The following is a 26,365-nucleotide window of genomic DNA, read 5'->3' on the forward strand; positions in this document are numbered from 1 at the left end:
GAAGACTCGGGGTCTTCCTCCCAAAGACCCCTGCCCACGTCCCAAAGACCCCTGCCCACAATTCTTGGGAGGCTCTACGCAGGCGCAAGGTGCCAAAAGGCTAAGTAGCATGAGAAGCGAGGGAAGGCGGGGATAGGTAATGCATATGTATAGGTGCTTGTAGAATATTGATAGATTGATTGTATAAATTCAAGACTGCTTTCCGCTTTGGGTATGCACGATAGGTGGAGAGATCCCCCGTGCATCCAGCGCTGCAATAAAGAATATACCACTTAAAGGAATTTCGGCTTCAATCTTTGAATCAATCGTTTGGTTTTTTTTTTTTTTTTTGCTTTTTTTCCGCGTTAAGCCTCCCCATTCGATGCGAATGGTGCAGGAATGCATCGCCTAACACGAGTCGGAGAACCTCAAAGCCTTCGCTGAGGGAACCGCAGCCGCAGAGCAGGCAGCAGAGCTCAGCTGCTGAGCACAACGAGGCTCGCTCATTTCGGCGGCTGTGTGGCCTCAGCCGCTCCCGGTGCCTAAAAATAAAGCCAAAATAAAAATAAATTAAAAAAAAAAAAAAAAAAAAAAAAGCCGTATGGGAGCTCAGCGGCCCCGGCCGGGGCTACGCACACGGTCCCGGGGCTGCGTCAGCTGCCCACCCGCGCACCAGCCATCAGGAGGGGAAATCGTGGGAGGAAAAAAAGCCACGATGTTTTGAACTTAACACGTGTGTTTTGTTTCTTTGTCGCAGGGTGCTCTCTCCTCCCTTTCTGCCTTCCCCCCCCCCGAGGAGCACGTCTCCGCTGCACTGGAGGCAGGAGCCTGCTACACGCAGGTACGGTGGAGGTAAACGCCTTGGGAATGCACCTGTGTGTAAAAACTTACACGGTCGGTGTGTAAACCGACTCAAAAGCCCCTTTCCAGTCTTCTGGAGTTGTCAAGTGGTATTACCGCATCATGCCATGAAAATGAGCGAGGTGCATTTACGGTTCCTTAACGGTGAACAGATTCTCCAAACTAATCTGAGATAAAAGAGCATTTCCTATAAGGAAAAATAAAACTTTCACCTATCTATTTCACAACAATGAAAGGTTCGGGAATCTAGTATTTCCACAGCTCAACGCCAAAATAGATTACTTAATTATTCATTTCTCCAGATCTTTTTGGTGTAAAATCTGAAAGTAACTCAAACAACAAAATCTTGAGAATAAATTAGGGCATGTGTTAGAACTGAGAGAAAAAATCACAAGAACAGACTTTCACATGTTTTTCAGAACACCTACAAGTAAGTATCAGTTGGGTGTGGTGGCATCCTGTAAAATACCTTTTGTTAAACAGATGGAAATGAAACTTGTGTGCCATCAGCCTCTTGTGGTGGCATGTTGAGAAGTAGCAAAGCTAGTTAGAAAATAATACACGTACAGATTTAAGAAATGGACAACGTTTCACTGTAGATGTTTATTCTACTTATAGTAACAAAAACCTGTGAAGTCCCATATTTTAATGTACAGTGATATATTTTGTCATATAAAATACAATTTACAGAAATTTCTATCAAGTAAACCTAAACAAACACACTTGCTTTTTGCATACTTTTACGTATATCTTTAAATTAAAAACATCTCATTAAGAAAAATCTTACACCATAGTAGATGTTTGCATTTAATACCGCCTCTTTGCATTTTAACATTTTGTCTACGGGTTCAGAATACAGACCAATATTACTAATAATTAATATTACTAAATAATTATTAATTGATAATTATTTAAATTACTAAATAGTTAATAATTAATATTACTGATAATTAATAATTAATATTACCAATCTTCTTTTCAAACTTAATGCAGTTTTATACCTTTTTCAGTGGACAGTCTTATATATACTACCAGCATAAGCAGGGTCTGACAACAGTGACACTTTTTTTTTTTCTTTTTTTTTTTTCAAAACACTTTTAGAGTGGAAAGTACAGGAAAATGGAGACATTTCTTAAATTTCCAGCAAAGTTCTGCCAAAAGAAAACCCAAGAAATGTCCCACATAATTAATTTAAATCGAAGAAATAAATTCCATGGCCCATTTAATAAACTTCTTTTATTTAACAAACTTCTTTTTCTTTCCTTTGGTATACCAATTCATTTGTAGTCTTAGCTCTTTGCCAATAGATGTCTGATTTTTTTAATTTTTTTGCTGGTTATAAAGGTGCTACTTCTATATACTCTTTAATTGCAGGTTTGTAAAAATGTGAAATTAAAAACCCCTCATCCACATGAAAAACTAGGTACGTTTTTCTTCGTTGTTGTACACTTAACAGATGGATTTCAAAACACAAAATACCTGTATATAAAAAGGAAGATAGTGCACTTTAAGCTTATAACATTCCATTTTCAAATCCTCCGTCCAATAATCAGTAACACTGTTCTTCTGCAGCCTTCTCCTAAATACGCATGACCCTTGCATTGTAAAATAAACAAGACAGCAATATTTGACTCCTTGTCAAATATGCAGCAAGTGAAAGTCCAGTATGTTCTTGCCTTTTACCTATTTGAATATTGTCGTTCACAGTTGTTCAAAAATTGCTAATTTGTCAGTACATTTTGTAAGGCTAGATTTACAACAGCATTTTTGCAAAGGTGAGAATATACAGTATATACAGAAGACATTGACTCAGTCCTTGCAGTGGTGTCTATTATCTATGGGAAATATAACAGCAGTTATAGTTCTATGACTGATTAGTGGAAGATGAAGCTTCTGCCTCTGTTGGTTTCTGACCTTCCTTAGGTGTTTCTGGCTTCACCTCTTTACCGATCTCCCTACTTTTACTGCGATCTTTCCGATCTTTTCCTCTTTCACGATCTCGATCTCTGTCTCGATCGCGCTCTTTTTCCCTGCTTCGATCCCGGTCTTGGTCTCTGTCACGATCTCTGTCTCTGCTTCTTGATCGTTCTCTGTCACGTTGGTTTCTGTCTCTGTTTTTATCCCATTCTTTGTCTCTGTGTCTCTCCCAGTCCCTGTCTCTGTTGCAGTTTCTGCCACGGTCTGTTTCCCAAGGTCTGCCATGTTCTCGATGCCTTCGTCTTTCCTCAAAGGGTCTGCTTTGTCGATTCTCTGCTTGCTGAGGCTCTGGCTGATCTAAAACCTTGTCTTTACTTCCTCCTTCGTATCTCTCTCTCTGTCTCCCTTCAAATGTCTGGCCTCTAAATTCAAGATTTTTGCCTTCTCGGAAGTCAGATCCTGACCACTGTCCTTCTGACTCGGGCCCTTGCCCAGGAATACCAGAAAGAGGTGCAGACGGCCCAGCTTCCTCCCACATCTCCTTTCTGTGGCCTGGTGGATGACTGGGAAGGTCCAGGAGTGGTCTTGGGGTTGGCTTCATATTTTGTGGCGACTGTGGTCCATGCTGCGTAGAAAATAAGGAAGGAATGGGGCCCTTTTGACTTCCAAATCTTCCAGGGGCAGATCCTCTTTGTCCATCGTTATTTGGAGAAACATGCTCTTCTGAGAACTGTGGCGCTGGGCCTCTAAAATTAGGTCCATGAGGTCCTGCGTGTGCATTGAGCATCAGTGGTGCTGGAGGTCCTCCTTTCTGCCCAGACAAAGAAAACGGACCTCCAGCTCGGTTCTCCTCAAAGTGCTGTGGGAGAGGTCCACCCTCACCCTGAACTGGTGGAGATTCAGTTTGTTCTACAAATTGATGAGGCTGAGGGTTTCTTTGTTCTTCGTATTGCACCGCAGAAAGACCCCTGTCTGGTTCAAAGTGACCAGGTCCCTTTTCCTGAGAAGTAAACATTGGATTTGCCTCGTTTGACCAGGATACTTTGTGCATATCTTGCAAAGACTGACTGTCATTAGATGTGGAGAAATTAGGCTGAAAAGACGTACTTGGAGGTGTCGGAAGCAGCACTTTACGTAAAGGCCTGGATGTAGAAGGTTCTGCAGAAACTGCTTGACTCACATTTTCCAAAGTAACTTGAACAGTATTTTCAAATTTGCTATTAGGTGCCTCTTTTTGGAGCACTGCAGGAGGCTTTTCACTGGAAACCCAGTTATCACCACCGTAACTAAGCTGAGTAGCAGGAATTAAAGTTTTATCTTCCTTACCAAGTGAAGTCTGCAAAGTGTTTGGAGAACTCGCTTGAGGGTCACAGCTCTGGTTTAAAACTTGTGCTTGCTGATTGGAAGATGAAGGTAAATCTACTTTTTGCGCAGCCTGTTGGTCCTGATGGAACAATTCAGTCTCTATTAGGGAAGATTTTGGTGGAGGTGACATTAAAGCATCAGACACCGAGAAGTGAGCCACTGAAACACCAACAGCTGCTCGTTGTTGTCTGAGGGCTTCTTCTTGCTCCTCAGTTTGTCGTTTCTGCTCTTCTAGTTGTTTGTCTAATTCTTCTAACATTTTTTGCAGTTCCACCAAGGATGAAGACGCAGATAAATCTGGCACATACGAGGCAGGTGTTTCCACGGAAGTGTTTTTAGTGTCTGTATACATTTTGTTAGGTAAATCATCAACCGTAACTTTTGCTTCCTCCAAGATAGTTTTGTCTTCCAGATCATAGGCCTCATCCTTTAGTTCTGCTGTGTTACTGGGCTTCTCCACACTATACAGTTTTTTGCTTTCACCGGTCTGCATTTCAAAAGCTTTCTCTGGATCATATTCTTCTTTGGGATCGTATGGCCTGTCATCCTCCTCATCTTCTATAGCTTTGTCTTTTGACATCTGTCCAAACTGTTGTACAATGGGATCTAGCAAAGGAACAGCTGACACACCTCCATCCACAGCTGCTTTAGCTTCCTGATTTGAAGACTGGACAGTTTCAGTCTCCTTAGCAAGAGGTTCAAAAGTCTTCTTTTTACCAAAAAGTGTCTGGTGGATGTACTCAAGAGGTGTGGTAGTTTTTGAGGATGAAGAATGCATAGCAGTAGCACTTGTAGAAGCGGTAGCTGAAACTGGTGGTGGTACAGTACTTGTGGTTCCACTCTTAGTCGAGGACGGTATTTTTAATACTGAAGGTGTGACTGATGAGGTTTCTGGAACGGGAAGTGGGGGTGGAGGTGGAGGAGATCCAGGTAGTGTTGTACTTACAGCTGAGTCTCCCGAATACAGTGTGTATTTCGGAGTTTTCTTTTCTTGTGAAGAAGCTACTGGCCCCTTAGAGTACAGCGATGTTTCTGTTTCCTCTTGCACCTGAATTCGGCTGCGCTTTTTCTCTATTTTGTCTGTATCCATGGTAGTAGCAAGACGCTTCCCTTTCTGACAGATAACCAATCCAAGAATTAAATTTGGACGTGAAGACTCGAGACCTGAAAGGAAACACAAAGATTGCATATGTAAAAAAACTACTATTTTTTATCTGTGTTCTCAATAGGAACTTATCATTTTATATAATGGCAGCTATGAGTCATAACAGTAACAGTTCTTCTAAATTTCATGCAGTGACATTATCCCATAAGCCTATGTGTCTATATTTAATTACTATTTATATAAATTTGTATACAGTAACTAAAAATGTTTTAATTCTTTCCCTGATATTTTTTGAATATTGCAGTAACAGGTGAATCTTACTGAAAGATGTCCTTGTAAATGTCTCTGCTGTTCAAAAATTAAAGAAAGTTTTCCTATTTTTGTATTATTACTTTCTACTTATTATTGTCCACTTCCTCCCCCAATCAAATATTTCCTTTCTAAATGCTTTGCAAATACCTTATATACACAGAGATACTGATAAGTGAGAAAACCTGGACAAGCAATCTAACTTTCTGTAGGGCTACGTTGGAATTGAAGAACTAGAAATAAAGAGAAAAAAACTAATGCTATTAAAACAAACAAACAGACAAACAACAACAACAAACACTTCACTTTCTGTTACAAAGAAAGCACGAGGCATTGTTAAACTTAATAATTACATTTCTGTTCTAATCTGTGCTAAAATACCGGACTGACATTTACACCATTCCATCAAGGTGACTTTTAACACTGTTGTAGAATTGAGTTTGATGCCACAGACCCTTCCCTAAGTAAGAAATGTGAGCAGAATTACTCCATTGTGAAAGCTTCAGGCTTGAATCCCTGGAGAAGCACTTCCAGAAATGACCGGAAAGTTTCCCATAAAGAGGAAAAATGCAAACAGCTGAAGGTCCGTTTCACATTATTGTATTCCTTCCTTGTACATTCACATTTCCCACAGGCACTCGTGGAAGACAAATACAACCAGAATAAAGAGCAGGGAATAAATCCTTTAACATACAGTCAGTGGCAAATGTAGAAAAAACATATAAAGAGAGGATTTTAACTTCTGGATTTAGTGACTTGAGATCCTCATTTGGGAGCCATACTAATATTTGCATCCAGCAAGGAACCAATAATAGAGAAATGAAACTAACAGCAAAGAGATTTACTGTGGTTATACGATGAGGACTCTAAAACCTACACTGTCCCTTATATTCATGACCCTTAAGTAAGAGTTTAAAAGAGGTGTAATATATGAATTTATGTATATCTTTAGTCTCTTACTAAACAAAACCAACTGCTCACTAAGGAACAACTTATAAATAACTAATTATTGCCACTGAAAACTTCTTGATACCAGCAAAAACCCAAACTTCCCATAGTTGCAGATAAATTCTATTTGCCATTACCAGTCATAAGTATGAACCTTTGCTGAAACAACTGAATTCAAAGTTTTAAGGGGGCTCCTAAATTTACTATCTTATGAGAAAATTACATCAGCTGTTTTTATTTGTATAGCTGAAATTATATTCACGTACGCTAAGAAAGAATTAAATGAGGTAAGCCTATTTCTTAAGTTCAATGTGAGGTTTCCTCAGCAAGAGGATTATAACCAGGTAAATCAAGACGATGACTTCTTCAACACAGCTTCATTAAGCATAAAGATTTCATTAAGCAGTAACCTGCCTAAATTCTGAAATTCTGTGTTCTTCTGACTGTGACTGGTAATAGTGCAGCACGCCTGTTTTAGCCACATAATGGAGAGACCAGCAAAATCTGGTTACTCACTAGAAGGTCTTTGCAAAAAGACAGAAAAAATTGGGGCCAATGCAAAATCTACTTGAAGTTTCCTATCAGAAGCAGCTCTCATTTTAAGTATTTGGAAAAAAAATAACACTGAAATTTGATTGAATGCATTCTAGCTCCACAGCTGATTTCAGATTACTTCAAAGTTCAGTGTTTGAGTTTTACATAGTTCTGTGGTTGAGAGGATGTTGGCCATGCTGGTTTAAATAAACTTCTATTTTTCATTTAGTAGCACATAGTATTTCCTACTTGTACATTTAAAATTCAGTGCCAAGCTTTTTCCTCCAGATCTAGTATTTCAGTATTTTGTGTTGCCAATTTTCACTTTCTTCCATGGTTAGAAATATATATATATATACACACGAATTATAAATGCATCAAGAAAATGACCTAGCTATACTAACCAAAACTAAGACTTGCTTATAATTTAGTTTGCTTATAATTCTATACAGATTGCCCTTGTGAGAGGGCAGGGACGGCAAGATGTACAACGAAAGGAGGCAGGACAGGAACTAAACAAGTAATTATCTTTGGTGAATCTAAGATTATTTGGAAAGGATCACAAATCCTTGATTCACCCAGTTAAAAACTCCTTTCAACCCACTGCCTAAAAGCAATCCTAGCAATTCTGATCACTATAGTTTACTACCCCAGATGAAGTTACATTAATACATAACATCAGGGCATAGCTCAAAAGACAGCTTACTTGGGAAGACTGTGTACACTCTGAAGAGACTCAATAGTTAGGTATGATTCACTCTGAGTGACTGCTTTACATTTTTTCTTTATCAGCATGTGAGTAACGACTCCACATTTGGTCAGCATCGACCCGTGCAGAGGATCTCTCAAATCTGTGTTCACCCTAAAACTCCTCGTAAGCATTCACTGTTCTTCTGTCGTTAACGTATTGGTTATCTGCCCTTCTGCAGAGACCTGTGATTTATCCAACTAGTCACAACATGCATCTCAAACACTGACTAATTGAAACGAGCAGGTTTCAAAAATCTATTGGACTGTGTATCTAAAATTAACAGCAAAAAGATAGAAAAACAGTTCTGAATCCCTGTAAGAGACAGAGATCATCGCTAATAAAATCAGAGTAAAACTTAAACACACGTTCAAGATAAATTCCAAAGCTAAATTAACAACGGTTATAACTGAATCTGTTTAGTTTGGTCAGAGAAGAAATCCATTAAAACTTTACATTTTGATACTGTAGTTTTCAACAGATGCCTAACCCAGTTTCTAAATTCATTCAATCCAAAGCGATCACACAGTAAGTGCTTCTTTTGGATGGAAATATACAGCCAGACCAGCACTTCAAAGCTCAGTCCCATTCCATTTCCATATCCGTAAATAGGTTTCAATATCCATAAATAGGTTAAGTGCCTAATTTTAGGTAATAACTAAATGAAAATGTTGGCTGCAGTCTCCAACTATTGCTCAATAACTCTTTCACAAGCAAGCATTTTAAGTGCTGCAAGCTATGTTAGTAGCTTTTGATGCTAAATTATTTATAAAATATTGTTAAATGCATTCTGCATTTGAAGACCACGATGGTGTTATCAAGTTACATCCTGTAATTAAATCTATTTAAACAAGATGTATTAAATATTACTATGGGATTAATATTTTTTTTTCCGTTAAATACGTTTTTTATTTTCATGAAATCAGTTTTGCAGTATTTATCTACGTAATGGCCACATATTGTCCCTACCATCCGCAGCTGCTAGGAAGTTAACTGTACCACTAAGGATACATCCCTAATTTCTGTACACTGATGGCAAAACTTAGGGAACAGACCTATGCCACACTTTTAACTGCAGAGACCAATACAAGCAAAGCTGTAATCATTATCAACACGCCGTTTAAATACTTGTCCCAGTTAATTGTGAAAGCATGATTGAAAACTATCAAGTTGGTGTATCTGGATTCAGTGATAGAGATCACTTCCACCGCTGTAACACTGCTGCACATTACGGTACATTTGCTGAATGGGAGTGGCTGACATCAAAAATATGTTGTTCTACTACTGCTGCTTTCCATACTGGTATGAGTACTCTAAATATCTTGAAGAGATTTCATGCCTTCATACTTAAAAACACTTCCAAGCTTAAACTAACGGAAGAGATACTGCGGCATGCCCTCTGCTGATACACTTTTTAAATTAGAATTCTTCTATTTTAAATATGTATGGTACCCGATACATTGCCAACATTGCCAATAAATCCCTCCATAAGTGCGTCTTCCTAGTGCTAATAATGACTGATTATACCTTTTAATTTTTTTTCAAAGTGTTTTCAGATCTACAGATGAAAGTGCTAAATAGTGTTGTGTGTATGTGAAACGAGACAAACAAATTCACACACAGTAAACTACCAGAAAAAAAAAAAAAAACACAATGCTGAACATCCCACCAACAGATAATATCTGGTAATAAATATCTGAGGTGGTTGAAGTGAATAAATGTGAATATCCTTCCATGTTCCTCTATATCACCCATGACAAAGTTTTGTAGATCTTCTAGGCACTACAGCAGGTCAGAGGTCCTCAGTTGTGTTCCAAATCCAGTCCATCAGAAAACAGGATTCATAACAGATTCATAATCCGTATGCACCTGATGGAGCTGGTTGATACAGCTGGAATATCTTCCAGCTAGGACTTCTGGAGTGATGGGATTATTGTCCTCCCCCTCCTCCCGCCCCCAGTCATATTTATCAAAGTATCTTACACTGTCATGTTTTTTGAGTACTTGCTAAACTCTATTTGAAGGTACACACATTTAAGGAGACAATGACCACTTTCCCAAAAATATCTTTATTGGGTATAAAAAACAGTAAATTCCATCAGATGTCAGTAACAAGTATGTATTACAAGTCTTTTACGCTGCGGTATTAATACATGCCTGCAAGTGTTTATACCTATGTTTCTTCTGGGCAATTACCTCCAGTTTTGAAAGAACTTTTCCTATTTACATTTTGTAAAAACCAGCCTGACATTCCTCATTTCTATACTAATACTAACAAGTCTGTCTACTTTTGCCAGGCCTCCACTTTAAAAGCTTCATTTGAAATGAAATCTACAACAGAAATATAAAAGATAATGTACAAGGACAGCCTATGTTTGCTCAAGAATGCAAGGAGGGGAAGATCATTTAAATGCTTCCCTAGAGCAGGTTAAGACAGGCTCAGAGCGTATGAGAAAAATCTTGTCCAAGAACACAAAGCAAGCGCCCTTTGCAATTTCATGCAGGAAAGAAGAGTATTTTCCTAGCATTACATTACTTGTTGGTGGTGTTTTTTTGTTATTGTTTTTTAAGTCGTATGCCATTAACATGTGAAAACCTGGCCAGGCAGAACACACCTCTGTTTATGAATATAAGCCCTGAGAATGCTTCATTGAGTTTAGTCCTAAACTTGTATTTGGGTAGCAGAGGACAGTCAGCTTGTCAGAAAGGTCAGCTCCTTACATGTTTTAATGTGTAATTATTTTGCGCTGTTTAGTATTTTGCAAACCATCCTTACAACAATGCAGTATTGCCTTCATTGTAACGTGTAGCTCTTAAGCTCCTCAACCTGTTACTCTATATGAAAAAAGGTACTTATTTGGAAACTAAGCATATGCACCGCCTCCATCCTCAGATGAAGGTGACTTCAAATTTTGTAATATAAAGGTGTTTCACATCTGAATTCATTCTCATTTCTTCTGTTTCCATGTTCAGTGCACAAAGATGGAGCAAATTCAAGCCATACATTACTGCTGATAACTCTAACTAAAAATAGAAGAGCGTAATATATACCAACCTATACCACCTACTGTCTGCCACCTACGCAAAAGGAATTTGCCTGCTCCCAGGCAAACCAATGTTCTGAAGTCAGTGATTTGTCTGGAACTTGATCCAGGTAGCACAGAATATTTCAGACCCCGTGTACATGCATATTGCATGCACAGCGTAATACATACCATGAGATAACAACAATGTAGTGAAACCATAAACGTTACCTTTGTCTTCAGAGATTTCTTGACTGCTCCGTGGGATAAGAGTCTCCTATGTGATTTAGGGGACAGCACATGGCTTGTAGGGACCTAAAACTTGGTGGATTTATGGGTTGTTGAAAGTAGGGTCGGTTGAATGTTCTCATAATGTTTGCTTGTTTGTCTCAATATAGTGGCTGTTCTATGTACTCCATTTTATGGGTAAACAAATCCTCCTAACAGCAGAGATTTATCTTGTTGGAAAGGCTATGTGAGTTTCAGACCATGGCACCTTGAGATGATTGACTTTGCAATTTTTTCCTATATGCACACTTTTAAAATCTTTTTATAAAATTATATATTTTTTAATTATGCTTACATTAAACATTCAAAACCAATTGGTCTCTGATTTACTCGTTTTGTAATTTTGCCTAGCAGTTAACCTCCCCTAAATTTTGTGCTTACCTGGTCCCTTAAAGGGCAAGAGGTTGGAAGGAATTGGGTCCTTAGAACTCAGTGGGATCAGGTAGAGATTCTTGACATGTCTGTTGTTATTAGTTACAACACCAAAACAACGACGACTGCTAAAATAGGAGTAGAGAGAGATATAGGCAACTTCTTCTTCTTCTGTGGCAGGATGGAAACGAATCAAACGAATCAAAAACAATTCCTGAAATACAAAATCAAAGTGGAAAAATTCAACCTGTAACACATCAGCAAATAAAATCGTTTTCCACTTTCATCCAATATAGGATGAAAGTCTGGAGCAGCTTTAAACCAAGATTTAAGAAAATACTGTCATTCAATTGGTAATATTAAACCAGAATCAATTTTGTCATTTTCAGAAAGACCAACTATTTACGTATCTCACATCAAGCTACACCTCTTTAGGTTCAGAATATTCAAATAATTAGGAAAGAAATGGAAAATTCTTAGATTATATTTGCATACCGTGCTTCATTTTTACTAAATCCATAAGGGTTTTAGTAGTAAAATTTATTACATACACTTACTAATAATTTCCTAGTCTTTTAAAATTGAATTTCTATCTTCAGTAACTGAATAAATAGATTGTTTATATTCAATCATTAAAAAACAATAGGTTGTATGAATGTTTAACTACTACACAGGGGAAAGACGATTGGCAGCTCAACAGGCAAACCTGTTTCTTCAATAAATCAAAAATTTCAATGGAATAAGTGGTAGCAGTAGTTTTCCAGGTGTGATCGACATCAATATAAATTAGTAACAAGGAAATTCTATCAAAAGCTGCTGTGTATTTCTTCCTGGTTTTCCAAAGGATTTTAAGTAAATACCTTACAAAGTGAAGATTTGAGTTTGCCAACATAATCCCAGACTGCCTTCGGTGAGATCTTCCCACCAATATGAATCGTGTCTGGTAAATCCTAAACAAGAAGCATTACATGGTCGTATAAGAAAAGGAAAGAGAGGCTACAGTTTTGAACCAGCACAGATTGCCCCATCCCAGTAGCTTAGGCGATAATACAGTACTATGTTTTACTAAACTTGCACATATACATTCCTAATTTCAGACAGGCTGTTTCCAAAATGCAAGGAGTTCATTATGGCATATTACTGGAAGGCTGGCAGTACACACAAAACAGAAAAAGCACTGCCTGACGAAGATAGCAGTGGAAGGTCAAATACTTTTGTATGCCTATCAGCCGATTCTATTTGTTAGCTTTGCTTTTACAGGGAACCTGTTATATGTAGTATAGCTTTTATCTACGCTTTCAATTTATCTGAAATTTTTGCACCCATATGAATTCTAGTTAGCTTCCTGTCATGATGACAGTGAAACCTGTTCTAGCAAAAACAACAAGAGAGCCACCAACCCTCCTAAGAAAAGACCTAAACTACACGCCTGAAACCCTCAATCACAACAAATACACTTCTTCAGAGAAGTTAAGAAACTGCTCAGTTGTTTCATCACAAGCTGTCATACTACCTCATTAGTTGAATGTACACCCTCCCAAAATATAAAAGCAGTTGCATCAAAGTTAATCAAAGCATGATATTTTTAATAAATGGCCAAACTTTTCTAATAGATCACATCAGTGATCCATCCATCTGTTTGTGAGCAGAACAAGGCATCTCTTTCAAAACACATGCTGATGATGCTTCTCGTCAAAAACTGATCTTGAAATCAAGCTATTATTCTATGTTAGATACTAACATATATATAAACATATTAACAGACATGAGAATTCTTCACAAATACGTGAGGAATTTTTTTTAAAAGGCTTTCTCTCCTCCCCCCTGCCTCAGGCTACTGTTCCTATTACTACAGGAGATTACTAAAGGGATGCAATTTTTTTTTTTGTTACACGTCCAATATAACAACATACACAGTGACCCCAGCCTTTCTAACAACAGGAACTGCAATACATTCTAAACGCATAAACATGTCAGTGCTAACCTCACTAAGATAATCAAAGCACCCGGAGACAGGATATGCTTTAGCGATAAATTTGGCCACGCTCTGCAGATTAATAAATCCTTTCCAAATGGTGTTGAGGCGAGAGAGGAAGAGAGAAGTGTCGCTGCCTTGAGGTGAGCGTGGCTCAGCAACACTGCAAAACAAATCCAAAAGAGAAACGTTATAGAGCACAGTAAGAATGCTTCCTTCTTCTTCTTTTCTTCCCTCCTCTTATTGATCAATTACTTTATTTTAAAAAAGCAAGTAACAGAAGCCTTAGTAAATGCTTTGTTAATGTTTTCCACTTTCATCCAATATAGGATGAAAGTCTGGAGCAGCTTTAAACCAACCCTCACAAACACTTAATATATTTGAATGCACATGCAGATTTAAAGTCAAATATCTTATAAGTTTTATTTATCTGTTAAAACACATTGAAGAATTTTTACTGTCAATATATCACGATGCTCAGAAAATTTTACCAACTAGAGAAGTTAAACAAGGAGATGACAAATTAAAAATTTAAAGTTCAGGTAATCGCATTTAAAGTTGAACGTGCCTTTTGATTATTGGCAGGGGAGGGTAAGAAGCAAAGGGGGACAAACACACTGAACATAGCGAGACCAGAGATTCAGTGGCTTAGCTTACTATTAAATATACACACCTGATATTGGGTGACTGATGAACAGCTAAGTATCTTGGATCTGGTGAGGACGATGGCTTTGTTAATATTGATTTGGGGACAGTCATAACTGGTTTTGACATTTCCTGCTTTGTCTCCCCTGTTAAAACTTCACCAGATGCAGTACCAGAACGCAGGGCTGTCGTCGTACTACCAGAGGAGCCGCTCATTGGTGTTCTAGGCTCTCGGCCAGAAACTGTTACAGTTGTGACAACTGCACCAGTGCAAGAGGCAGGAAAAGTCGAAGGTTCTTCAGATGAAGTATCTGTGTTGCCATGGCCTTGGGTTGTAGGGATGTAAGTTCTTTCTAAGCTTGACTGGGAAACTGCTTCTGCTGCAGGTGCAACTTCGGTTTCCTCTGTGTTTTCAGAGGCGGCCTCTTTAGCAGGCTCCGCTGCTGCTGCTGGTGCAGAACTTTCATATTTTTGCTGAACTTCTGGTTTAGATTTTGACACTGCTTTTTTAGCAGAAGCCATTAATTTTATCTTCTTCGGTGGTAATTCATCTTCAGATGCTGAAATCTGACCTACAAAATTAATTTTAAAGTGTTCTTGATTACTGTTTAACAATGAAAAGGTCTGAAGAGAAAAACAAGTAAGCAAGCAATGCTCTTAATAATTCTTTTACTTCAGACAAAGTCAACACTGTAGATACCTGTACAGATTTTGCAGTTCAGGTCAAAAAGATGGGCTCGATGTTCATTTCTTGCATCCTTCAACATACTGCTAAAAACGTCTAGAGAAGGAGCACTATTTACATTTTGTACAGTTTGGGTTGACTTCTGCTGCTCCTGGAAATGAACAAACACAGAAAACATTCTGGTTGATTGCTAAATTCAATCATAAAAAAATACTTTTGAAACCATTAATTCCGGTTCTTTAAAAAGATATTAAGGGCTGTGCAGAACTACTGCTCTGAGCAGCACTTACAAAAAGATGGAATTTTGAACTATTCTTCCCCTTTTATCATTTGTTTAAGAATATCATGTCAAACAGAGTTCTCAAATAGTATTTGTCCTCATTTCATTTCATGTAATTCTGAAGTAGATACTATCACATTAACTGCTTCCTGAGAATACAGAATTGTAATACTGATCACATTTTTGGGGGGGAAAACAATTGGCTAAGATTTTGCTGTAAACTGAGGCAAAGGTCTGAAAAACACGCATCATCTGATATTTTAGAAGCACATGCAATATATGCCCGATATTAGGTTGTTGCATTCCTTCAAACCAAAAGGAAAATGCTCATAGCACACCTACTAGGTGATATTCTTACAGTTCATTGAAACAACCTGCATTTCTGATACAAAATTTGAGGCCCTAGTTAGCATTTATCTCCCTTGGCACCTCCATGCTAAAGCAATAGCTAATACTTACATCAGAATCAGACACCGGGGGAGAATCTTCCATATTTACATCAGGCACTTGTTCCCGTTTTACAGCTGCTTTCTTGATCTCGTGTGATTTGTTTCTTGACTCTAACATCTGAGAGAAACAAAAACACTTTAGTAACAAGTCTGCATACTGATTTTATAATTTTATTTTGTATTTTCTTATCAGTTGGCTAGTGGAAGAGAAAAAGCTTACGTTATTCATATTTCATTAGGAAGAAAACAATATATTAATTATGGGTGGTAAGGGCTGGTGAAGTTACTGTTAGTTCATATCTAAGGACACACTGGAGAATTGTATTGCTTACCGCTTTGGCTGGTTTCTCCTTCCATACAAACAGTTCTTTAGATAAAAGTTCTTCGGGTTTCATTCTCACTACTTTTGACAGTGAGATTTCTCCACGAAGAACACGATGAAGAAGTCCCTAAAAAAAACAAACAAAAAACACACTTTGTTGCCATGCTGAATAACTTAAGCAACTAACATGATTTGCAGTGCTGGACTGTCAAAACCCTTTCAGGTTTCTTAATTCCCTATTAAAAATGCCAGTTAATCCTAAGAAAACTTAGCACGGTGCAGCAACCAGAAACTAATGATGAAATCATCATGAAGTATGAATTTTCCACATTACCATAAAATATACTATCAATTCTACTGAACAGGAATTTCGAGAGGTGAACTGCCACTCCTGTTTCATATCTATAGTAGAATTTTTTTTAAAGAAATTACGTTGTCTAGTCACTATTCCCATCTGCACCAGCTTCTTTTTCCTTTAAAAGATAAATTATCATGTACACAAGTGGTCTCCCATACAAACCACAGAACGTCACAGAAGAAAAACATTTATTTTTTTTTCTAAGAATGCCATTCAATAAACAAATATTTCGCTACAAAGGCCAATCTTAATAAATACACGCGATCCAACTGGACTTCCATTCCAACTGGATTATTTAATATTTGAATGGCTTTAAAACAATTTTGTAGAGCATAATTCATAAGTCTCTCTCTTGAAACTACATATTGATGTATTATTTAAAAAACAGAATATATTTCAGTACGTTTACTGTTTAAGTAAATTCCAAACCTGATTTTTTGGGTCCTCGAGATCGAACATGATGCTACGGTATTTACTCTTGTATCGGTTGTCCGTAACTTGAAACAAATTAAACACCTCCTTTTCAATATTGAGTGCTACTTTCCCTACTTCACTCTCTGTCATGACCAGATCATCACTATCATTGACTCTGTTAAAAACAAGAAAGGGTATGCGCATTTACGTTAGGCACAAATTCTTCAGGCAGCATTCATAAAAACTAAATTTTCAGAGGAAGGAGTTAACCCCGCTTTTATTCACTCAGTGAGGACTTCCTTAAAACACATTTCAAAGCCAAAGTCTATCTCAGGACCTCAAAATGTCAACAATGGCAACCTTTTGCTACTGTCTACAGAAGACCACGGAAGACAGCCTTAACGAACTGAAGCCAGGTCAGTCCTTACAAATCCTCCTACTCATGACACTGCAATTAGTTTTTTGTTGTTGTTTTTTGTCATGAGCTACTGAGGGAGCTAAAACACTTCAGTTTTAATCTTAGACCCTCCACTGTGAACAGCATTTCTATTTCAGAGACACTACCAGAGCACAGTGGCCTAAGTCTTGACAGCTGACAAGAGCTTTAATATTTGTGGGACAATGTTTCAGCTTTTTTTTTTTTTAAGAAAAAAAAAAAAAGTAATACAGTTGCTAACTTTGGGAGAAGAAGGAACCTCTGCCTCAGCAAGCCCTTCCAACCTTTCACTGTGATATTCCCTACACTATGCTTCGTACAACCCCTACATCTCCAAACACCACCATTGCCAGATATCAGCTTCAGGTCACCTGCATTATAAACATCTCTATGCTGTGATTTAATTCTTCAACTGTAATTGTCTCTCACTACAAATGGGATAGTGACGTTTTTTTAAAGGCTTTTTCACATGCCCAATTATTTGGCATCAGATTTTTTATTTTTAATAAAGCTCTAATGCTAAAAATACTTGTAGTAATTTCTAGCACAAATTAAATCCCTTAGTAGCACTTAGCAAGAAAGAAACAAAACTCTGCAGGCTAACCCTTTACTTCTAGTTGTAGTTTCCTATATAAAATAAGTGCTTTGAATTCCCACCCACCTCTTCCATAACATTTCTTTTAGGGACTGACGAATATATTGTCGAATCTGCGAGTTGGGCTGCGACTGGATAGGGCTAGCTTGTGTTTTTGCTTGACTACTTCCAGATGCAGTAGAAACGGAAGACGGCGAAGGCCTTTTGAGTCCTCCAGCCAAACTGGATGCAGCTAGTTTTTTGGAAACTGGCGAGTCATGAGAAGAAGCTGCTTGTTTTGAAGGAACGCCGCCTGTTGAGGGCGATGGTTTCTTGGGAATTTCACCTTTGAAACTCCCAGCAGGTTTAAGCGTCTGCTTCATTAGTGATGTGCTAGACATGGAAGGGGACTTCTTTGGAGGAAAATTTTTAGTGAGGGAAGATGCATGTTTCTCCACCATAGATGCTGAAGCAATAGCTTTCTTTGATGCCCCTATAAACTCTGTCGCTTTATCTTTGTTTCTCTTCTCTTCCTTTTGAGCTGTTAAAACAAAGAAGAAAATGCAGTATTAAATGCTTAACATTATAACTTCCTGTTTATGAAGACCAGCTGTCAACCTATAAGGAAGTCTGTGAAATACCTCTGGAGAACTACCAAGTATATAATTTAAGCCATTCATTTTTAAAGCCTTTTTAAAAAATGTGTAAAAGTTGACTTTTTTAAGAAGAAGTTTGCCTTTGATCCTGCAGAGAGCACTTCTCAGAGACTGTCGGAAGAGTTTAAAAGAGTTGCATTTTGGTTGTAAAGGTTGAAAATCTCAGTCACAAGCTATGCAAGAAAATTAAAAAAAAAAAAAAAGACACCACCTTCAAAGATTCCTGAGTTGGACTTCATGATTAAGCTTCAAAACAAACAAACAAACAAACAAACAAACAAACAAACAAACATTTTCACAAAGTCTTTAAAAAAAAAAAAAAAAAAGCAACACAACCCATATCTCACATTTAAGCAGAAATCCTCGCTCCAAACTTTCTACTTTAAGGAGCAAGCAAAGAGAGTCAAGTTAAACAACAAATCAATTGCTTAAAATTTTAAATATACGTTCAAGCCATTTGGTTGCTAGTATGAGTATCACACTGTCGCTATAAACTATCAGATCTTCTCATTTACTTTCCAGTTAAACTCTAGATTTAATACTATAATATTTAATAATTAAATATTAAAACCATTGCTCAAACTGCGGCTATTTAATTCCCACCAACTATTCCATTCACAATATCCAAAACTGCCATTTAATGTTTTTTCTAACATCAATATATTGACAATACACATAATGCACAAGAAAATTTACAAATTACAAGCGAAGACTCCATATACTGAAGTTATAATTGCACAGGACTTTAAAAACAAGCATTTCTGTAGGTTGCATTTCACCTGTCCACATTTTGGCACTGACGGGAACAGTTCAGCAAAACGTAATAAGCCAAAACACACTCTCCAGCCAGCAAACGTCATGTGCTCCACTTCAGTTTGCCAGAAGTATCGTTTACAGGACATCAGAGTTACCGTGACACATTCGTTGTGGCAGCACAACGGTTCCGAGGGAAACCAAGAAACAACTCCTGAGATGAAGTTGTTCTGATTAGAAAAGCTAAAGTTACTTCCCCAAAAGTCTTTTTTCTCCTCATAAATCTGCATTTGACTACTGACCAGTTTGTGATTTCTTAATTTTTTAATTATTATCTGATGTTTTTAGCTAGCAAGGTCTTGTAATCAGAATTAGCCCCAATTTGATTACTGTTTAAAAATGAAAAGGTCTGAAGAGAAAAACAAGTAAGCAAGCAATGCTCTTAATAATTCTTTTACTTCAGACAAAGTCAACACTGTAGATACCTGTACAGATTTTGCAGTTCAGGTCAAAAAGATGGGCTCGATGTTCATTTGTTGTATCCTTCAACATACTGCTAAAAACGTCTAGAGAAGGAGCACTATTTACATTTTGTACAGTTTGGGTTGACTTCTGCTGCTCCTGGAAATGAACAAACACAGAAAACATTCTGGTTGATTGCTAAATTCAATCATAAAAAAATACTTTTGAAACCGTTAATTCCAGTTCTTTAAAAAGATATTAAGGGCTGTGCAGAACTACTGCTCTGAGCAGCACTTACAAAAAGATGGAATTTTGAACTATTCTTCCCCTTTTATCATTTGTTTAAGAATATCATGTCAAACAGAGTTCTCAAATAGTATTTGTCCTCATTTCATTTCATGTAATTCTGAAGTAGATACTATCACATTAACTGCTTCCTGAGAATACAGAATTGTAATACTGATCACATTTTTGGGGGGGAAAACAATTGGCTAAGATTTTGCTGTAAACTGAGGCAAAGGTCTGAAAAACACGCATCATCTGATATTTTAGAAGCACATGCGATATATGCCCGATATTAGGTTGTTGCATTCCTTCAAACCAAAAGGAAAATGCTCATAGCACACCTACTAGGTGATATTCTTACAGTTCATTGAAACAACCTGCATTTCTGATACAAAATTTGAGGCCCTAGTTAGCATTTATCTCCCTTGGCACCTCCATGCTAAAGCAATAGCTAATACTTACATCAGAATCAGACACCGGGGGAGAATCTTCCATATTTACATCAGGCACTTGTTCCCGTTTTACAGCTGCTTTCTTGATCTCGTGTGATTTGTTTCTTGACTCTAACATCTGAGAGAAACAAAAACACTTTAGTAACAAGTCTGCATACTGATTTTATAATTTTATTTTGTATTTTCTTATCAGTTGGCTAGTGGAAGAGAAAAAGCTTACGTTATTCATATTTCATTAGGAAGAAAACAATATATTAATTATGGGTGGTAAGGGCTGGTGAAGTTACTGTTAGTTCATATCTAAGGACACACTGGAGAATTGTATTGCTTACCGCTTTGGCTGGTTTCTCCTTCCATACAGACAGTTCTTTAGATAAAAGTTCTTCGGGTTTCATTCTCACTAGTTTTGACAGTGAGATTTCTCCACGAAGAACACGATGAAGAAGTCCCTAAAAAAAACAAACAAAAAACACACTTTGTTGCCATGCTGAATAACTTAAGCAACTAACATGATTTGCAGTGCTGGACTGTCAAAACCCTTTCAGGTTTCTTAATTCCCTATTAAAAATGCCAGTTAATCTTAAGAAAACTTAGCACGGTGCAGCAACCAGAAACTAATGATGAAATCATCATGAAGTATGAATTTTCCACATTACCATAAAATATACTATCAATTCTACTGAACAGGAATTTCGAGAGATGAACTGCCACTCCTGTTTCATATCTATAGTAGAATTTTTTTCAAAGAAATTACGTTGTCTAGTCACTATTCCCATCTGCACCAGCTTCTTTTTCCTTTAAAAGATAAATTATCATGTACACAAGTGGTCTCCCATACAAACCACAGAACGTCACAGAAGAAAAACATTTATTTTTTTTCTAAGAATGCCATTCAATAAACAAATATTTCACTACAAAGGCCAATCTTAATAAATACACGCGATCCAACTGGACTTCCATTCCAACTGGATTATTTAATATTTGAATGGCTTTAAAACAATTTTTTAGAGCATAACTCATAAGTCTCTCTCTTGAAAATACATATTGATGTATTATTTAAAAAACAGAATATATTTCAGTACGTTTACTGTTTAAGTAAATTCCAAACCTGATTTTTTGGGTCCTCGAGATCGAACATGATGCTACGGTATTTACTCTTGTATCGGTTGTCCGTAACTTGAAACAAATTAAACACCTCCTTTTCAATATTGAGTGCTACTTTCCCTACTTCACTCTCTGTCATGACCAGATCATCACTTTCATTGACTCTGTTAAAAACAAGAAAGGGTATGCGCATTTACGTTAGGCACAAATTCTTCAGGCAGCATTCATAAAAACTAAATTTTCAGAGGAAGGAGTTAACCCCGCTTTTATTCACTCAGTGAGGACTTCCTTAAAACACATTTCAAAGCCAAAGTCTATCTCAGGACCTCAAAATGTCAACAATGGCAACCTTTTGCTACTGTCTACAGAAGACCACGGAAGACAGCCTTAACGAACTGAAGCCAGGTCAGTCCTTACAAATCCTCCTACTCATGACACTGCAATTAGTTTTTTGTTGTTGTTTTTTGTCATGAGCTACTGAGGGAGCTAAAACACTTCAGTTTTAATCTTAGACCCTCCACTGTGAACAGCATTTCTATTTCAGAGACACTACCAGAGCACAGTGGCCTAAGTCTTGACAGCTGACAAGAGCTTTAATATTTGTGGGACAATGTTTATAGTTTTACAATGTTACAATGTTAGTAATACAGTTGCTAACTTTGGGAGAAGAAGGAACCTCTGCCTCAGCAAGCCCTTCCAACCTTTCACTGTGATATTCCCTACACTATGCTTCGTACAACCCCTACATCTCCAAACACCACCATTGCCAGATATCAGCTTCAGGTCACCTGCATTATAAACATCTCTATGCTGTGATTTAATTCTTCAACTGTAATTGTCTCTCACTACAAATGGGATAGTGACGTTTTTTTAAAGGCTTTTTCACATGCCCAATTATTTGGCATCAGATTTTTTATTTTTAATAAAGCTCTAATGCTAAAAATACTTGTAGTAATTTCTAGCACAAATTAAATCCCTTAGTAGCACTTAGCAAGAAAGAAACAAAACTCTGCAGGCTAACCCTTTACTTCTAGTTGTAGTTTCCTATATAAAATAAGTGCTTTGAATTCCCACCCACCTCTTCCATAACATTTCTTTTAGGGACTGACGAATATATTGTCGAATCTGCGAGTTGGGCTGCGACTGGATAGGGCTAGCTTGTGTTTTTGCTTGACTACTTCCAGATGCAGTAGAAACGGAAGACGGCGAAGGCCTTTTGAGTCCTCCAGCCAAACTGGATGCAGCTAGTTTTTTGGAAACTGGCGAGTCATGAGAAGAAGCTGCTTGTTTTGAAGGAACGCCGCCTGTTGAGGGCGATGGTTTCTTGGGAATTTCACCTTTGAAACTCCCAGCAGGTTTAAGCGTCTGCTTCATTAGTGATGTGCTAGACATGGAAGGGGACTTCTTTGGAGGAAAATTTTTAGTGAGGGAAGATGCATGTTTCTCCACCATAGATGCTGAAGCAATAGCTTTCTTTGATGCCCCTATAAACTCTGTCGCTTTATCTTTGTTTCTCTTCTCTTCCTTTTGAGCTGTTAAAACAAAGAAGAAAATGCAGTATTAAATGCTTAACATTATAACTTCCTGTTTATGAAGACCAGCTGTCAACCTATAAGGAAGTCTGTGAAATACCTCTGGAGAACTACCAAGTATATAATTTAAGCCATTCATTTTTAAAGCCTTTTTAAAAAATGTGTAAAAGTTGACTTTTTTAAGAAGAAGTTTGCCTTTGATCCTGCAGAGAGCACTTCTCAGAGACTGTCGGAAGAGTTTAAAAGAGTTGCATTTTGGTTGTAAAGGTTGAAAATCTCAGTCACGAGCTATGCAAGAAAATTAAAAAAAAAAAAAAAGACACCACCTTCAAAGATTCCTGAGTTGGACTTCATGATTAAGCTTCAAAACAAACAAACAAACAAACAAACAAACATTTTCACAAAGTCTTTAAAAAAAAAAAAAAAAAAAAGCAACACAACCCATATCTCACATTTAAGCAGAAATCCTTGCTCCAAACTTTCTACTTTAAGGAGCAAGCAAAGAGAGTCAAGTTAAACAACAAATCAATTGCTTAAAATTTTAAATATACGTTCAAGCCATTTGGTTGCTAGTATGAGTATCACACTGTCGCTATAAACTATCAGATCTTCTCATTTACTTTCCAGTTAAACTCTAGATTTAATACTATAATATTTAATAATTAAATATTAAAACCATTGCTCAAACTGCGGCTATTTAATTCCCACCAACTATTCCATTCACAATATCCAAAACTGCCATTTAATGTTTTTTCTAACATCAATATATTGACAATACACATAATGCACAAGAAAATTTACAAATTACAAGCGAAGACTCCATATACTGAAGTTATAATTGCACAGGACTTTAAAAACAAGCATTTCTGTAGGTTGCATTTCACCTGTCCACATTTTGGCACTGACGGGAACAGTTCAGCAAAACGTAATAAGCCAAAACACACTCTCCAGCCAGCAAACGTCATGTGCTCCACTTCAGTTTGCCAGAAGTATCGTTTACAGGACATCAGAGTTACCGTGACACATTCGTTGTGGCAGCACAACGGTTCCGAGGGAAACCAAGAAACAACTCCTGAGATGAAGTTGTTCTGATTAGAAAAGCTAAAGTTACTTCCCCAAAAGTCTTTTTTCTCCTCATAAATCTGCATTTGACTACTGACCAGTTTGTGATTTCTTAATTTTTTAATTATTATCTGATGTTTTTAGCTAGCAAGGTCTTGTAATCAGAATTAGTCCCACAGCCCCATCTGCAGAGAGCTATGTGCTTCCCGGGAAGGATGCAGAAATTCAACTTTGGTTAATTTCACCACAAACCAAATGGACCCTTTTGGTCTTCCATACCTGCTACAGTGAGAGCAGACATTATCAGGAAGGGTCTAACAACCGATTTTTCTCAGACTTGAGGGGGACAAAGGTAGGGAGCACCCTTCTGAAGCCCAGTTCGCCCAGTTCAAGAAATCCTATAACAGCATACTGTTTGAATAGAAATACACCTCAGAAAGGGGAAGATTTGGATTACCTAAGAAACAATGTCACTACTCATTTCTGAGTGAAACAGCCTTCCCACCTTTGCCGGTCGTTAAATTCTGTTAGACGCTGAGCATTTGTAGTAGGCACCTCCAGCAGAACGCAAGCTTGTAACGAGCTGCACTACACTGCCTCTTACTGCCAGCATGTTTCACCACCAATACACAAGCTGGTGGTTAAGATGAACCATAAAACCGATGCTGTACCTGAATTTTCATAAGGCTAGGCAGAGAAGCAGGTGCTAAACATTGCCTGGAATACAAAGTGAAGAGGAGGATGCAGAAGCACTAGCTATGTGGATCCACTGTGAGTGGATGCCTTGCTAAAGCTTTCTGAGGGAAAATTATCTGAAGTGTAAGATGAAACACACTACATTAAATCATTCCAAAGAGCGTGAAGATCTTACTAGAGATTAAACTTCTTGTTCACCCACTGTTCCCGTACTTTTCCCTAGGGACTGGTCTCAAGTACTGACAAACTGAACACAAACCCGGGGGATGTTGAGCTGGACTCACACGGACTTCTCTTCTGTTTCTAGTATCTCCCAAAGCCTACCCCACTAACCTTACACTATCCGTCAGGAGGCATTGAGCTATCCCAGGAAGGAGAACAGGGATCAGAAACTATCAGTGACATTTTCAGTTTGGTCTAATGAGGCACCTGGAACTTAATACACTGAGGTAAAAAGCTGAACTACTTTGAATGAACAGTCTTGAAAAGCTAGAAGATGAATATCCAAAATATGTGTACAATAAGGTTGTGAGAATTTCTCTACTTCTGGTTCCTGGTTTATCTTCTGCCCAGACTTGTCTCTTCAGGCCGGTGGGACAGCGCACCTCTGTCTCACTACGGAGCGGCAGGACAGCACAGCTCAGGGTTCAAAATGACCACAGTACAATTCGGTCCTCGGTGCTATGATTTTAGTTCTTTTGGGTTGCAGCAGAAGTACAAAACATGAAATACTAAGCTTACATTCCGTACTTACAGTTTTATCATCTGTTCAAATTAGTTAACAAGCACGCTGATAGAACTAAGAACAGCAGTTAAGATATTGTGTGTATAAAAAATATATCCGTGCCCCAAACCTTCCTGTGTTCCAACGGCTATATCATGCTAAAACTATATACATGTAAAATAAATAAATAAATGGCACTAGCACAAAGGTAGATTGAAGTTCCCAGGGTTGATAGGCAGCAGCATCAGTATGGGTTCAAGAAGAAAGATGCACAAGCATCCTTTATTCTGCCAGTTCACGTCATGGCTATTTTGAAATGTTTCTACAGTAGAGCACAGAACTCAATGCTTCTTTAGCCAACAGAAAATGAGCAGATATTTCAGCCTCATGGAAGTCTAACAGTCTCACAAACTAAAATACTACTTTATAATTACAACTGTCTACCTAACTACTTGCTGGCAGGGATTCTGCATGTAGCAAAAGATACCTACACTACATAGGCTATTCGGTGTTTCAGAACACCTGTGAAGTACTTTCTCAAATCTGCAGGACACCTCACTACATTTGAAGGATAGTGAAGTGGTGTGTGTGTTTTGACAAAGTATTGAAGGTACTTACATCCTACTGTAGTGGGTTTACGTGGCAAGGTTTTGGTAGCAGGGGGTCATAGGGGTGGTTTCTGTGAGAAAGATCTAGAAGCCGCCCCATTTTTGGGAAGGGCCCCATTGTTTTCCAGAGCTGAGCCAATAAGCGATGTTGTTTTGCGCCTCTGTGAGAGCATATTTAAGACAGGGAAAAAACGCTGCGCCACACAGCAGCCGGGAGAGTCAAGGGAGTGAGAAACAGCCTTGCAGGTGCCAAGGTCAGTGTAGAAGGAGGGGGAGAGGTGCTCCAGGCGCCGGAGCAGAAGTCCCCTGCGGCCTGTGGTGAGGACCATGGTGAAGCAGGATGTCCCCCTGCAGCCCATGGAGTACCACGGTGGAGCAGGGTTCCACGCTGCAGCCCGTGGAGGAGACCACGGTGGAGCAGGTGGCCCTGCACCGACGGAGGCT

General features: G+C 38.1%; 1 protein-coding gene across 1 annotated transcript; it reads right to left on the bottom strand.

The window, feature by feature from the left end:
• Nucleotides 1-2,704: 2,704 nt before the first annotated feature.
• On the bottom strand, nucleotides 2,705-24,194 carry LOC137858042 (death-inducer obliterator 1-like). The gene is made up of 11 exons (XM_068685433.1): nucleotides 24,173-24,194; nucleotides 22,378-22,831; nucleotides 21,304-21,463; nucleotides 20,528-20,644; nucleotides 20,206-20,313; nucleotides 19,482-19,617; nucleotides 14,098-14,641; nucleotides 13,434-13,587; nucleotides 12,310-12,399; nucleotides 11,459-11,663; nucleotides 2,705-5,286 (listed from the first exon to the last, which is right to left on the bottom strand). Exons 1-11 carry the CDS (start codon nucleotides 24,192-24,194, stop codon nucleotides 2,705-2,707), a joined length of 4,572 nt encoding a protein of 1,523 aa, XP_068541534.1.
• Nucleotides 24,195-26,365: the final 2,171 nt, after the last annotated feature.

The sequence above is a fragment of the Anas acuta genome, chromosome 5 (assembly GCF_963932015.1).
Source record: "Anas acuta chromosome 5, bAnaAcu1.1, whole genome shotgun sequence".
NCBI lineage: Eukaryota > Metazoa > Chordata > Aves > Anseriformes > Anatidae > Anas > Anas acuta.

Excerpts from the sequence above, each read along its gene's own strand:
- LOC137858042 (XM_068685433.1), bottom strand. The coding sequence starts at position 24,194 with ATGTCTGCTCTCACTGTAGCAG. Across the intron at positions 22,832-24,172 it reads GTCTGCTCTCACTGTAGCAG|CTCAAAAGGAAGAGAAGAGA; the intron begins GTATGGAAGACC and ends TTGTTTTAACAG. Across the intron at positions 20,314-20,527 it reads AGGAGAAACCAGCCAAAGCG|ATGTTAGAGTCAAGAAACAA; the intron begins GTAAGCAATACA and ends TGTTTCTCTCAG.